Source organism: Indicator indicator, chromosome 2 (assembly GCF_027791375.1).
Source record: "Indicator indicator isolate 239-I01 chromosome 2, UM_Iind_1.1, whole genome shotgun sequence".
Classification (NCBI taxonomy): domain Eukaryota; kingdom Metazoa; phylum Chordata; class Aves; order Piciformes; family Indicatoridae; genus Indicator; species Indicator indicator.
In genome coordinates this window covers 40,698,967-40,712,800 of record NC_072011.1, presented here as the reverse complement: position 1 = coordinate 40,712,800, position 13,834 = coordinate 40,698,967, and the positions used below count along the sequence as shown (strand labels likewise).

The following is a 13,834-nucleotide window of genomic DNA, read 5'->3' as shown; positions in this document are numbered from 1 at the left end:
TGTGATTTACATTTTACACTTCTCACAGGTTATTTTCTCATTGTAAATTGCAAAATGGGAGGGGAAAGAGAGAAAAATGTATTTCCTGTAAATATTTGCACATCAATTTTGATGTTCAGTGTTCTGAAAAGATGTTAAAAAGGGAAAAAACAAGTGTATTTGCCTTGCTAGTGTAATACATGAGCCTGTATGCCTCTGTCACTGTGCAAATAGACCCTGGATCCTTACAACAGACCTTGGGCTTCGAAGACCCAGAGTGAGACCAAACAAGACTCCATAAAACGCATTGATAAGATAACTGTTCCTGCCAAAGGTATGTTAATTCTTTTTAACTTTGGTATCTTCATCCTTTGCCCTTCAGCAGGTTCCAATTGCTTAGAGAAAGGAATTTCAAAATTTTACCTTCTTATAGATATTATATTATTAGGTAAAAGGCAAACAGTTAAATTTCCTCTTTGTTCTTGTGGAAAAAGATCATGAAGCCAGAGTGCAGGAAAACATAGCATGGTTCCTTCTCTTCTTTTTAGAGTTTATTTTTTTATTTTTACTTCTTTACCTAGTGTCATTCTGTGGTGATTTTTGCTAACATACTAGAATTCAGAAAATGACTACAAAAGCTTGGAGTGTCTGGGCAGATTTATGCAGTACTCTGCACACTCCTGCAACAGAGTCTTCCATTCAATACCTTTTTAATAGAGGTGCCCCTGAAAATCACTGATGAGTACCTGACAGAGCATGGATACACATAATCTGAGAAAGTTATTAGTAGGGGGTTGCAAAGTGATTTGAAAGGTAATATAATATTTAAAATCTGAATGTCCAGAAAGGCCTGCCAGCGGTCAATCTCAGTTTATATGTTACATACTTTTAGTAGTTCTCACTAAAAAAGAATCTGCAGTGCTGGATAACTGCAGATGTTTGTGTAGGCACAAAAATGTAGACTTGCTGAACTTCAGTGAAAGTACATGTGTTTTTCTTATAAACTAGATGTTTAGTATTTGAGCAGACAGCACCACAAAGATGTAAAATACATTAAGACTGTAGAAAATGTTAACCTACTTGAATAGAGGTTATCCTTAATGTGATGGAGAGCACTAAAATAATTTTTCGAGTCATAGTAATTGAGTTTTTCACTTTATGTGTTTGTTTCTGGTAGTGGTGTTTCCCATACTGTAAATGTAAGGAAAGCAGCATTAACTGTTCCAAAAGGAACACTGCTGGAGATACTGCTGTTGTTTTTGATATGTTATCTGGCTTTGTTTGGAACTTGGTCTTTATTAAGTTTTGTCTTTCTGATCGTTTTCTTCGGCCTTTTCAGGCTCTGAATTTCTGATTCCCATCACTGGATATTATTGCCAGCTCTGTCATGAATTTTTTGGAGATCAAATCTCAGCAGAGCAGCATGTGAAAAGTCATCCCCACAATGAGAAATATAAGGTTGGTAACTGGTGTACTAGCAGTGAGTCATTCCTTATGTTAGCTTCTATTTGTTTTGCCTTCTTTTCCCGAAGAATGACATTTGACTCCTCAGAGTATATGTATTTGGTTATCTTCAGTACATTCTACAGAACTAAATAAGCAGAACTTTCCATTACAGAGAGACTAATCTTTCATCTGCGTGAGGTTGAAAAGGTGTTTAAGACCCAGTGCTGATTTTCAGACTCTTCGTAAAGTGAAACCACTGCTGCAAGCCACCACTCAATTCACATTAAATTACAGTGTGGAGTTTGTAGCACCTCCTTTTCTTGGTAGGATGAAATTCTCTGCTCTTTTAGCATTGAGGTAGCCTTACTGAACAAGTCAAGAATTTATTTATTTATTTTAACAGAAAAATTGGCTAAAATTGTGCCATTTATTTCCACAGAAATACATAGATGAAAACCCGCTCTATGAAGAGAGGAGAAATCTAGACCGTCAAGCTGGATTGGCTGTAGTTCTGGAAACAGAGCGCAGGCGGCAGAATGAGCTGAAACGGAAGCTCGTTGAGAAACAGAAAGAAGTGAAGGATGAGAAGAAACCAAAAATAATAAAGAAAGATGAAGCAAATTGCACCCCAGAACTGGGAGAAGGGACTAGTGAAACTCAAGGCAAAACAGATTCTTCTGGACAAAAAATGGGTATCAAGCTTAAGCTGAAGAAGGAAGATAAGGAGGAGAAAAAAGAAGAAAAGAAGGAGGAATCCAAAAAGGAATCACCAAGCCAGACTTCCTTTGGGAAATTCAGCTGGAAAAAGACGGAGAGAGAGGATAAAACCCCGGGGGGTGCTATTCCAAAGGAAGAGGCTACAGAAGGAAACAAAGAAGAGAACAAGTGTCAGTCTGGGAAACTGCATGTCAAGCCCATTGAAATCAAGCTGTCTGGGAAAACTGTTATTCCACACACTAGCTCATGGACACCAGTGGTTTCCACATCAACATCAACAAAAATTCTACCCAATCTACCAGTCCCCACCATGATTTTCAGGAAGACTACTGCTACAACAGTTAGCAAACCAGCACCATTGAACACCTTTCTATCCATAAAATCCTCTGGAGCTATCACCAAACCACTACCTGTTGTAAAAGAAACCAATGCAGATCTGCTGCTGCCTCCAGATATCATCTCAAAAGCTTTTGGAGGAGAAGAAGTAATCTTAAAAGGGGCAGAGGAGGATCTGAAAGAAGCAGAGAACAGTAGGTCTTCTCAGACCTCTGATATACCTCCTCCCCCTCCTCATCCACCAGCAGTCCAGCAGGTAGCTGTCATTCCTGCAGATGAAGTAGCGCCAGGTGTATCTGAAAGTGAACAGACAATGCTGGCAACGCCTGTGAGACCTCCTCCACTCCCACCTTCAACTGCTTTCAGTGACCAGGCAAAAAAAGTAGAGAAACGAAACTCTTGCTTGGCCACAGCCAATGCTAAAGATCTCTATGATATTTTCTACAGTAGTGGTGGAAAGAGTTCGGCTGACAGCAAGCTTGCAAGTTCTGTACTTCCGAATGGAGACAACTCTAACCTAACAAAACCTGCAGACTTATCTGCGAACTCTAGAAGAAATAATAGCTCATCCTCCTTGAAAGAGGATTCTCAGAATCTGGTCACTGAAGTTAGCCAAGTCGACTCAGCTGAGAATAGCTCAGAACCGGAGAAAACTGGTATTTCAGAGACTTTAATATGTCATAATGGGATGAACTGTGACACTGAAAATGGTATTCAAAAACATGTAGATAAAAAATTTGAGATTCCTCTTTCAATAGATGTTCAGACTGAATTGAAGGAAGGTTCCTCCCAGTGTAGTAATCAAGGTACAGAAAGTTGTGTTCTTGGTGAGAATCAGGCTGAAATGAACAAGAAATCACTTCAGCCTCAGCTATCAGAAATGTTGGTCACAGAATTTCCAGAAACAAAAACTGTTTCTGATATTGGACTTGTGGATATAGGAGATAGACAGCAAGCAGACATTCAAGAACTCTGTGATTTACAGAAAACAGAGGTCCAAAAGAAAGTTGGACAGGAAGATGCAAATAAAACTGCAGTTGCTAACACAAGTGTTCCTGATTCCTTGAATAAAGATAAAGAGATGAAAGAGTGGGAAGTACAAGCAGTAAAGCCTGAGCTTACCTTACACCCAAAGACTTTGTTACCTGAAACACAGAATGAAATTAAAAATTTGGGAAATGCACATTTGGAGAAGGAAAGGCTAAGTAGAACTCACTTGGAAACTGATAGTCCAGACTTGCTTTGTGATTCTCAAAATGTTTCAAAAGAAAAAGCTTTAGTAGCAGTAATGACAGAGCATAATTCTGTTGATGCCTCCTTAAAAGATGTAAAACTGGAAAGTGTATCTCAGCCAGGAGTCCTTGACAAAACTCCCCGAATTTCAGAAACACAAAATAAGATTTTAGAATTGGCAAGACGTGAATGGGACACTTCCAGAACTAGTAATGGAGAAAACCAGATCATCACAACCTGTTCTTGTTCTGAAAGTAGCTGTGATCTACCAGATACTACAAATGCTGAAATAAAAACTGATTCTAATGAAGTTAGTGCTTCAGAATTGACAGAAGTACAGCCAGACACATATCTTGCCAACACAGAAACTAGAAGCAGTATATTAGAAGCTCAAGAAGCAGTTCAACCTGAACCCTCAGACCATGTACTATTGGATAGCCAAACCCAAAGGCAGGAAGCTGCACAGTTGGGCAATGCCTGCTCTGCAAACATTGTTGAACTCAGATCCAGTGTAGAATTAGAAGTTGAAGTTGATAAAAAATCATTAGGCTGCACTGGATCTGGTGCAACATTAGATAGTGCGTTTATCAAGAGAGATGCAAAAGAGGTAGGGACTGGAGGCTTTCCTAGGATTCACTCTGATCTTGTCCAAGAGCCAGTAGTTGCTTTATCAGCAAATTTCCATAGGAAGCATCTTTCAGAAGAAGCTGTCCACTCCTCAGAAACAAAGCATGAGACTCACGCAGCCAACGACTTTCTTCTGAATACCACTCACTTGGGATTAAACACTGAACAATCTGAAAGTCTCTCTGAAAATGTTCATGTGGATAACAAGAAAGTTTCTTTGACATCAGAAGATGTAAAACGCAGTAAGATTCCTTCCCAGAAAGCAAAGCTTGAGTTTAGAAGCACTGATTTCAGTTTGGAAGATACTGAGGTCAAACAGGAATGTTTCAACATCCTTACAGTGGGACTTGTAAATGAGAATGCAGAAGTTTCAAAACTAGAAACTATTGCATCCGTTAGACTGGAGTCTGATAAACTTAAGAAGTTGGGCACTGGGAAAAAAGTAGATGAAACAGAGATTACTGATTTTGCTACACTGACTTCTGATAGTCAGGAAGATAAATTTTGCACACAGATTTCTCAGACAGCTCTGCCGCAGCTTGGGTTGCAGTCCTCAAATAGTAACACTACAGAAACGGCCATGCCAGTTCTAGAAATGCAGGGCATTTCTCCTGTGTCTGAGATCCTTCTGCAAGTAGAAGAGAACAAAGGTGGTGCTGAACAAATGCCGTCACTGAGTTGTGATGGAGGCGGCACAGAAAGTCAGGCTTCTGGATGTGTGGAAACTGTCCTTCCTGGAGGTAAAGAAACACAGGGAAAGGAAGGTGGCTCAGGAGCCAAGGGAGTATGCACCATCCAGAGCAAGAAGAATGAGCAAACAGAAACTGCTGACAGTAGCTTGGAAGCTACAACAGATTCAGAAATCACTGAAAGCATAGCAGAAAGCCCAGTGGGTTGAGTGGTTAAAGTGAACCCAGCCAGTCCCAATATTTGAGGAGCCTGAGCTGGGATTATGTTTATGTTTAGGGAGGGGGGTGGTTTCCTTTTTTTTTTTTTTTGGGGGGGTGGGGGGGTGGTTTGTTTTGGTTTGGGTTTGGTTTGTTTCGGTTTGTTTTTTCTTGTTTTGTTCTAGTTGAGGGATTTGGGTGTATTTTGCATCCTGTAGTAGGACTTGACTGAAGTCAAACTTACATCATTGGAAGCAGATACATACTTTATTCTGTACATAATTAATCGTGTAAAATGTTTTCTTGTGTGAATTTTTTTGCCAATTTCTTTTCTACACTCTGCTATTAAAATGGAATCTCTCATTTATAATGTGTGCGTCTTTGTTGTTTATTTTGGAAACTTTTATTCTTTCACCGTTCTTGAACAGTTTCCACTCAGTTTGTGTCCATAGCACCACGTAGCCCAGCTCCTGTGACAAGCTCAAGAACAGCAATTTATAACTTGGGAAAATGGAGACTTGCAGAAGAGCTAAAACTGAAAATTTCTTTAAACTGTAATGCATGGTTTTGTTTACTTCCATTGTTTGAAATGCAAGAATGTGATTAGAGTTTATTTTGTTTGTTTATCTGTCTGTGATTTGTAATTACTGTTGTATGACAACTGTACTTAAGCTGTTCCATTGTATTGTATAAGCACATGTATGGATGCCACATCACTAAGCAAGGGGAGAAAATCTGTCCGACTGACTGGAGAAGAAGACTAATCGGTAAGGCTCTGTGGCCTGACACCTGGACCAGACACATTGAGGTCACTTAAATTATTTGAAATAGGCTTTCTTTCATTGTATTGTGATCCAGTAACTATTTGTGTTAAATCATTTAGCAGCTGACCAGCTCTGAAGAAGCAGAAGATCAGAATCTTGGTGTCAGGAATTGGACTCACTTCATGTGATATAGACACATGCATGCCTACCCTGAATGGTCCTTGAGCAATCAAAAGCTCTAATGTGGTGATTCTCATTTGTATAGCTTGTTAAAGACTGAAGTATTAAATGTGTTTGCTTGGATAAATATAACATTTTTATTTGTAAATTGTTAAAAAAATAAACATGGTGGTCAACAAGACTTTATTCTTGATTTTCTTTTTTTTTTTTTGTTAAGGAAAGTGTTTTACTTCAATTAGTTTCTAACTCCTCTAGCACTAATAAAATTGAGAAACTGTAGATGATGAAGATATTCAACAGTTAGCATGATCAGTAAAAAATTGATTTATTCCCAGCTGAAGTCAATGGAAGAACTACTGTCAACATCATCAGTGGAAGTTTGGATCCTCAGTCCTGTGTAAAGTTCAAGGTGGGACATTGGGGGGAAAGAATACAAGCAGAGTTTATATTCTGTAATCATTACCAGCATGTGGACCTCCAGAGAGGGGAAAAAAACTCCACCATTTTTCTTCCATCACTATGCCTCTATCTGAAGAAGGTATGAAACATTTTTCAGAGTCATTATGGTGGTTTTAATATTAGAAATATAAGAACTAAGCTGAATTGGAAATACAGTCTATATGGTCAAGTCACTAAAAAGCTAATTAAGAAGGGAAGAGGGGTTTGAGAAAGGCTTTTTAAGCTGTGATTACAATGTTAAGCATTGAATATTAGAAGTCATTGCCCTGCTTTCTTCAAATAACCATTTGCTGTCAAAACCAAAGAAATCAAGGTTTGACATGCTTTGATACTTTCAAAATCAAGTTGTATAATGAGATTGCTTAAATTCTACTTTATAAAAAAACCTTCGCAGTTGTTTCTCAGTTTTCTTCTGTAAATTATTTTTTTATTATATCTCTCAGTTTAGTTTGTGTACATTTGACGTCTCAATCTTTTTCCTTCCATTTTCTTTTGAATTTATTCAGTGAAGTGCCTGGTGCCATGTAAATCCAGAAGAAGGGAACTGAGTTTCTTGCCTGCCTTGTATTGAGGGGTATCAGTGCAGGGAAGAGATATTAAAGGGAAAGCTGAATTTTTTCACAGTTCTGCATTTTAGATGGTGCTGTTTTGGAATACAGACATGCTTTATGGTTAGTTTAGTTTTGCAGACTTGTTTTCGTGAAGTTCTTGGTGGGTGCACACAATGGCAGACGATAATTCAGACAATCATCTTCAGACAACTTTATTCAATGTTGTGTTATGTGTGTGTTATGCAGGGCATACTCTTGATTTGTTCTAGGGGAAAGGACATCAGTTATCTGCTCTCCTACAGTTGTCTCTAAGAGTAGTGGAGGTGTTAGTGCTGACCCTCTCTGAGCACTAATGGAGAGCAGCTAGCACCCAGGGAGGGCAAGAGCTTTGCAAATGAGAAACAATTGTTACCCCATGTTTGTTGCCAGCTTTCCAGAAGCTGAAGCTTCTTATGGTACAAATGAAGTAGGATTTCTCTTCACACCCTTTATTCAAATAATTGTTCTTCTGTCCTTGAGTGGAGGAGGGCTCTCTGTTCCACACTGGATGAAAGATTAATTTGGTCTTTTCTTGAGGTAGGAGTAAAAGTTACTCCTGGAACCGCTGTAATGGACAAAGATGGAACAGATGGTGTAGATGATGACATCTAGACAGATTGGCAGACAGAGGCTTTAACACTTGCAATTTTATGAAATGGCATATATTTTTTATTTACATATTTTTTCTTTTTGTTTTGTTTTGTTTTGTTTTGTGTGCTGTGGTTTCCAGAGGCATGCAGTATATGATTTATCCACTGTACTGGTCCCCTGTGCTGGCAGAGCTGTAGCATAGTGCACTGACTGGGAAGCCTTAAGTACTAGGCTGGCCTTGGACTCTTGACTCCAGATCCTCAGGAGGAGGGGTGAGTTAATGGAAGGGATTTGCTTGTGTGTTTGAATGGTGCAATGCAGCATTACCTCTCCTTCCTGACCTAGTTCCCTAAAAGCTGTATAAGGCATAAGAAGTTGCCTTTCTCCTGACTTTTAGAAAGCTGCTGATAGAAGGGAAATGAGCCTAGTTTGAATGTTGCTTTCTTTGTGCTACTTCAAACTAGGCATAAACACCTAGTAAGTTCAAAGGACAAAGGATTACAGAATCACAGAACTGTCAAGGTTGGAAGGGACCCCAAGGGTCATCTAGTTCCAACCCTGCTGCCATGGGCAGGGACACCCTCCACTAGATCAGGTTGCCCAGAGCCACATCCAGCCTGGCCTTAAAAACATCCAGAGATGGGGCTTCTACCACCTCCCTGGGCAACCTGTTCCAGTCTCTCACCACCCTCATGGTTCAGAATTTCTTCCTAACATCCAATCTGAATCTACCCATTTCTATTTTTTTTTTCCATTCCCATAGTCCTATCACTACCTGACACCCTAAAAAGTCCTTCCCCAGCTTTCTTGTAGGTCCCCTTAAGATACTGGAAGGCCACAATAAGGTCTCCTCGGACCTTCCACCACTTCCCTGGGCAACCTTCTAAGCCTTCATTTGATGCTGCAGCCTTACGTTTGCCATGATGGTGATTGGCAGAAAGACCTTTCTCCCAGATGAAGTTTGTTACAAAACCAAGTTTTACTAAGAAACAATGAAAGAAGAACCATGGAAAAGTAGCTGGTGTTCTGACAGGTGTTTTTTTAGTGCTTCCAGTTTATTTTAACATCTGTGGCTGCATTTGGAAAGAGAAACAGCCTTCAAATATTTACACTTCACAAAAAAAATTTAAAAGGTAATGTTTTAGACAAAATACAGTAATTTTTTTTCCTGGGTTACTCTTTTGGGCATGTAAATCTTGCTGGAATCTTGTCTAACGAAGCAGCAGATAGGCTTTGGGGGGCATTGTTTCTTTGTTTTACACTTTTAAGTGGCATGTGAGCAGGGAATATATTAAACAGCATTGTTACTATTTTTTCCCCAAACAATAGCAAAAATCTCTTTTTTTAAAAATCAAACACACACACAAAAAACCAACCACAAAACCAACCCCCAAAATTCCCAAGCCCCCAAAACCCACAACCATCCACCAGACTATTGCATCCCAAAGCATGATAAAACTGTTCAGTGCAAAGGGCTCACATGAGACAGATCTTTATGTAGCAGTTGATGTAATACTGTGTTGGTTTATTACTCCTTCAGAACATGACAGAAAGGTAAAGGAAGTAAAATAATTCTCCAAGACAGAATTCGGTCATCTTCTGCATGCTGCATAGAGTAAGTATAAACAGCCTACATGCTACTGCAGTGAGAGTATAAAGCAGCCATACAAATTATTTTGTTTGTTTGTTTTTCTCCTCTGCCTCTTTCTAGCATGAAGAAGGAGAGAGATGCAGGTTGCTAGACCATCCTTTCTGTTAGATATTTTCAGTGTTCCTGCTTGTAACCAACCTGAGCAAAATAATGCATCTGCAGACTGTTACATTCTGCAGACTGTTACATTCTGCCTTAGAGTGGAAACCCAAGGCTCCATAGGAGGGCACAGGCTCTTCTTAGTTGCACCCTGTGATAGGACAAGGGGCAATGGATATAAACTACAGCACAGGAGGTTCCACCTCAACATGAGGAGGAACTTCATCACTGTGAGGGTCACAGAGCACTGGAACAGGCTCCCCAGAGAGGTTGTGGTGTCTCCTTCTCTGGAGACTTTCAAGACCCATCTGGATGCATTCCTGTGTGATCTGTGCTAGATTCTATGGTCCTGCTCTGGCAGGGGGGTTGGACTCGACGATCTCCAGAGGTACCTTCCAACCCCTAACATCCTGTGATCCTGTGATATTTAGTATTAATATCTGGGTTTTGTGATCTTCACCCCACCTCTTCTTGGGCTGTCTTGTTGCTTGCAATGAGAAGACTAATTACTATATGTTAGCAGTTGTAAGCTCTAGTAAAATGATTCAAGCTGCTGTAGTAATTCCCATGAAGCTGCACAGCAACTGGGGGTGCAGAGAGCAGAGCCATCCAAATTGCTGTAGCAGGTGGTGCAGAAAATAAAACCTGTATCTGAGCTGCTTCAAGGAAATTGCTGTTCCCTTTTACTAGTAGGCTGACTGAAGAATCTTCAGTTTACAGGCAGGAAAGCACACACAAGGTTATGTTTTCAGTTCCTAATCAAATACTGTGGAGGAGCTTTAGCCAGACCCTAAGGAACACTGAAAAAGGACCAACTACTTGGGAAACCACCCTGTTTAATTTGAACATAGAAACAAAATAATGCTTTCAGAGCAGTGGTAGCTGTGAAGAATATGAAAAGCTCTGTAATTCTTATCTGGTAAAGAAACAGTAGGAATGATCCTTACATTAATACTTGTGTTAGGCTGTGTTCATCTCCTGTCAGATAGGAAAAAATCTGAAAGTAGAAGTAAATTAGGTAAAGGCTTATGTAGCCATGCACCTGAAAGATGAATATTTAGAAATGCTTGATTAGTGGTGGAAAAAAAGGAACAAGAAAAAGAACAAAGTCTATTAGCAAAGGAGTTTCAGTCACTACTTTTTCTCCTAGGAACTGAAGGCTTAGTGAAGTAAAACCCATTTATATGGTGCTTCTCAGGTACTGTTTAAGCTTCAGGCCCTCAGCCACTTAGATTTACAGGTTATATTGCCTTACCAAGTGTATAAGAAAGGCTTGAAACCAGTAAAACTTTGCACTGGTATTTCATTCAGTGCAATGAATTTATGCAATGGATTCAGGATTCAGTTTGGCCAGAGGAAAAAACATTAATCCCCTATCTACATTTGTTACAGTACTTTATAATTCACCTTTGATCTATCTGGCATTTGATACAAGATACAGTCATAGAAAGCCTGCTTCTGGCTGGCTACAATGTCTACAGAAGAGGGATAATCCAAGACACTAATGACCTGTAATTATTCCTCTGAGAGTTGATTCTGTGTTTCAGAATGCAAGAAAAGCTTACAGGTTGGAAATGAATGTCATGTTTCTAAGGTGAAACCCTCTGCTTTATAATGTTAGCATCCTAGACTGAAGCATCAAATACATAGCCTTTAGTTATCATAGTTCTTGCAAATCCCTTCTAGTGTGCTACCCAAACTCCCAGTATGGTCAAATACATTCTGCATCAAGATTGCTCGATTTCTTCCAGGCTACATCAAAAGCTTTTGGTATTGAAAGCATTTGATGCAGAAGGGAAAACAATCAAAAGGGCCTCAGATTTGGGAATGTAGCAATCAAATCCACCAGATGCTCTGCAAGCAGGGTTTTAGGATGAACATCGAATTTGCTGTAACAAGCCCACTCTCTTTGCTGCCTTTTGGTTAATTTCCACAGGAGCTAAGAAAATGCTATGTGGAACTGCTGGACTTCTGGAATCCTGTTCAGAAGGTGGGTGCAGATTTGCATGACAGGAATGGTATCTCATTCTCTTCGGTATGAGGGCACATTCTCTTCATTATTCTTAATGTGATTAATTGGTGAGGCTTTTTCTATATTTGTAATAGTTAAAGATACTATTCATGGGTATGTCTGTAACTTTTAAGTTTGTGCACCAGCATCCAAGAAGGCTGTGCATGTGTAGATGTTTCCTTGATTGAACAATATTATTTTTAAAACAAGCATTAAACTTTTATGAAATAACACTGGATCCTGAGTGCTATTTATTTAAAAATTATTCTCTAAAGAGGATTTTAAAAGTACAGGCTACTTCAAGCTATTAATGGTGGCAAGTGATTGTGCTAGATTCCGAAGCTTCTTGGTTCATAGAGCCTTCATGGCCCTACAGTAATGTAGTTTCTATATCTCCTGGAAAAGCTGCTTAAAGTAGGAGAAAAGACTTTCTAAAACTCCCATCTGGAATCTTCCATCTTTTTTTAAACTCAGCTACCAAGTTAAATTATTCATGCATTTTTTTTCTGTCATATGTTCACAGATGTCCCTTGTTAACTCTTTTTGCAATTATTTCACCTGAGGGAGATGGTGCTGCATTTCACCAACAAAAATGCCCTGACAGCAGCTACCAAGCATGTGAAAAATAAGAACAAAAGCCAGCCTGCTTTTTTGCACAGATTTATCATAGCTGTTTGTTATTCTAGAAAATCATGTGTAAGAGTTTGCTTTACAGTATGTAGATAGGTTCATCTTGCTTTATATATGATGAAAAAAACACAACAAGGAAAGGAAGTTCTTTATTGTCAGATAGAACTCAGATTATGCTGGATGCTAAACCAAATCAATCCCAAAACACAGATATGCAGGAAACTTGTCTTTGTTAAATGGCAACTGGCATCAGAGCAGTGGAGCACCTCACACCTCTCAGGATAAGTATTTCTGGCCACTGCACAGCCTCAGACCATGCAGAGGATGCCAACTTCCTTAACTTGTATGTCACGGCCTGAGAGCATCCGACCAGGAGGTGTCATATACATCCACATTCCTCCAAGACTGGAAAGGCTTTACAGGGGTCCAACAGAGTGCAGAAGCAGCCTGGGCTACTTTGGTTCTTCTCATAGGGGAAATTGGTATTACATGGCTTTTCCAGTGCTGGCACAGTGCAGGGAATCATGCACAGCTCCAGTCATGATGCTGCAGTGAAGCTGCACGCAGCGCCATGTGGAGTCCCAGAGCTACAGCTTGTCATGACTGAGGAGGGAAGGAGCCATAAAAAGCCCAGCCAGGGAGAGAATAAGTGTGAGGAGAGCTGAGTTTGGTTCTACAGTTTGACAAGTCTTCTGCAGAGCCTTGGGTAGCCCATGGAAATCAGCAACCACAGTTATAGCCCTGATGTGAGGTGACAGCCCAAGTGGCTGCTACTCCCAGAAGTAACTGTTCTGCAAAGCCATGGACCTTACTGTACAACAGCAAACTGCTTGGAAGCAACAAGATTAGATTGTTTGAGAAGCACTTGTATGGAAAAAGAAACTGCACAACGTTCAAGTGAATTTCTTCTAGAGGGGCCAGGATGCTACACATCTCCTATACCTCCAAAATTTTGGTGATGAAAAACTATGTAGCTAGGAAGAAAAAAACAATCACAACTGATAAAAGACACAATCACAAAACAAAGCTCTCTTCCCTCTCCTTTGAGGAAGCTGTAGCTGCCTGCTTCAGGTTAGTATGATACCTCAACCTGTTCTTCTCTCCAACCACAAGATCCATGCTGTTTTCAAGGAACTGCTGGTTTCCACAGCACAGGCAGGAAAACAAGGCAGTTGTAGAACTGAGTGATAGACTGGAGAGGATGCCTTCTGTCTTGTCCTTACCTTGCAGCATTGCCACAACTGAATCAAAGAGAGAGAGAAACAAAAGGCAAATGTCATTAGCTAAGCACCAAGACGAATACAACCTCTCTCTTATCTAAATCATCTACATAGTGTCAATATAGTTTGCCTTCATTAAATGTAGGACAGCAAATGTTTCCATGCACTTAGCACAAAATCCTTGCTTCTGTGCAGATTCAGGGCACAGAAACAGTTTCCATATGAGAAAACTCTTTCATGTACTGCTTGCTACTATGAATGCTTTTAAGCAAGCCCTAGTTTAGTCCTTGTCCAAGTGCAAGAGAAAAAACAGAAGTTTCAGAAATATGAGCTAAACACAAAGACCAGAAACAGCAACTGAGGAGCAGGAGCAGACCGTGGACATACTGCCCTGCTTTGTACACTTCAGCAAGC

At 39.9% G+C, this 13,834-nt stretch overlaps 1 protein-coding gene across 1 annotated transcript in view; it reads left to right on the top strand.

The window, feature by feature from the left end:
* The window catches only part of ZNF318 (zinc finger protein 318), a 29,291-nt gene extending 24,055 nt beyond the window's left edge, over nt 1-5,236 (top strand). The window contains exons 8-10 of the mRNA XM_054399136.1: nt 214-313; nt 1,319-1,437; nt 1,865-5,236. Of these exons, the coding sequence (XP_054255111.1) occupies nt 214-313; nt 1,319-1,437; nt 1,865-5,236 (3,591 nt within the window). The remainder of the gene's footprint in view (nt 1-213; nt 314-1,318; nt 1,438-1,864) is intronic.
* The last annotated feature ends 8,598 nt before the right edge of the window (nt 5,237-13,834 follow it).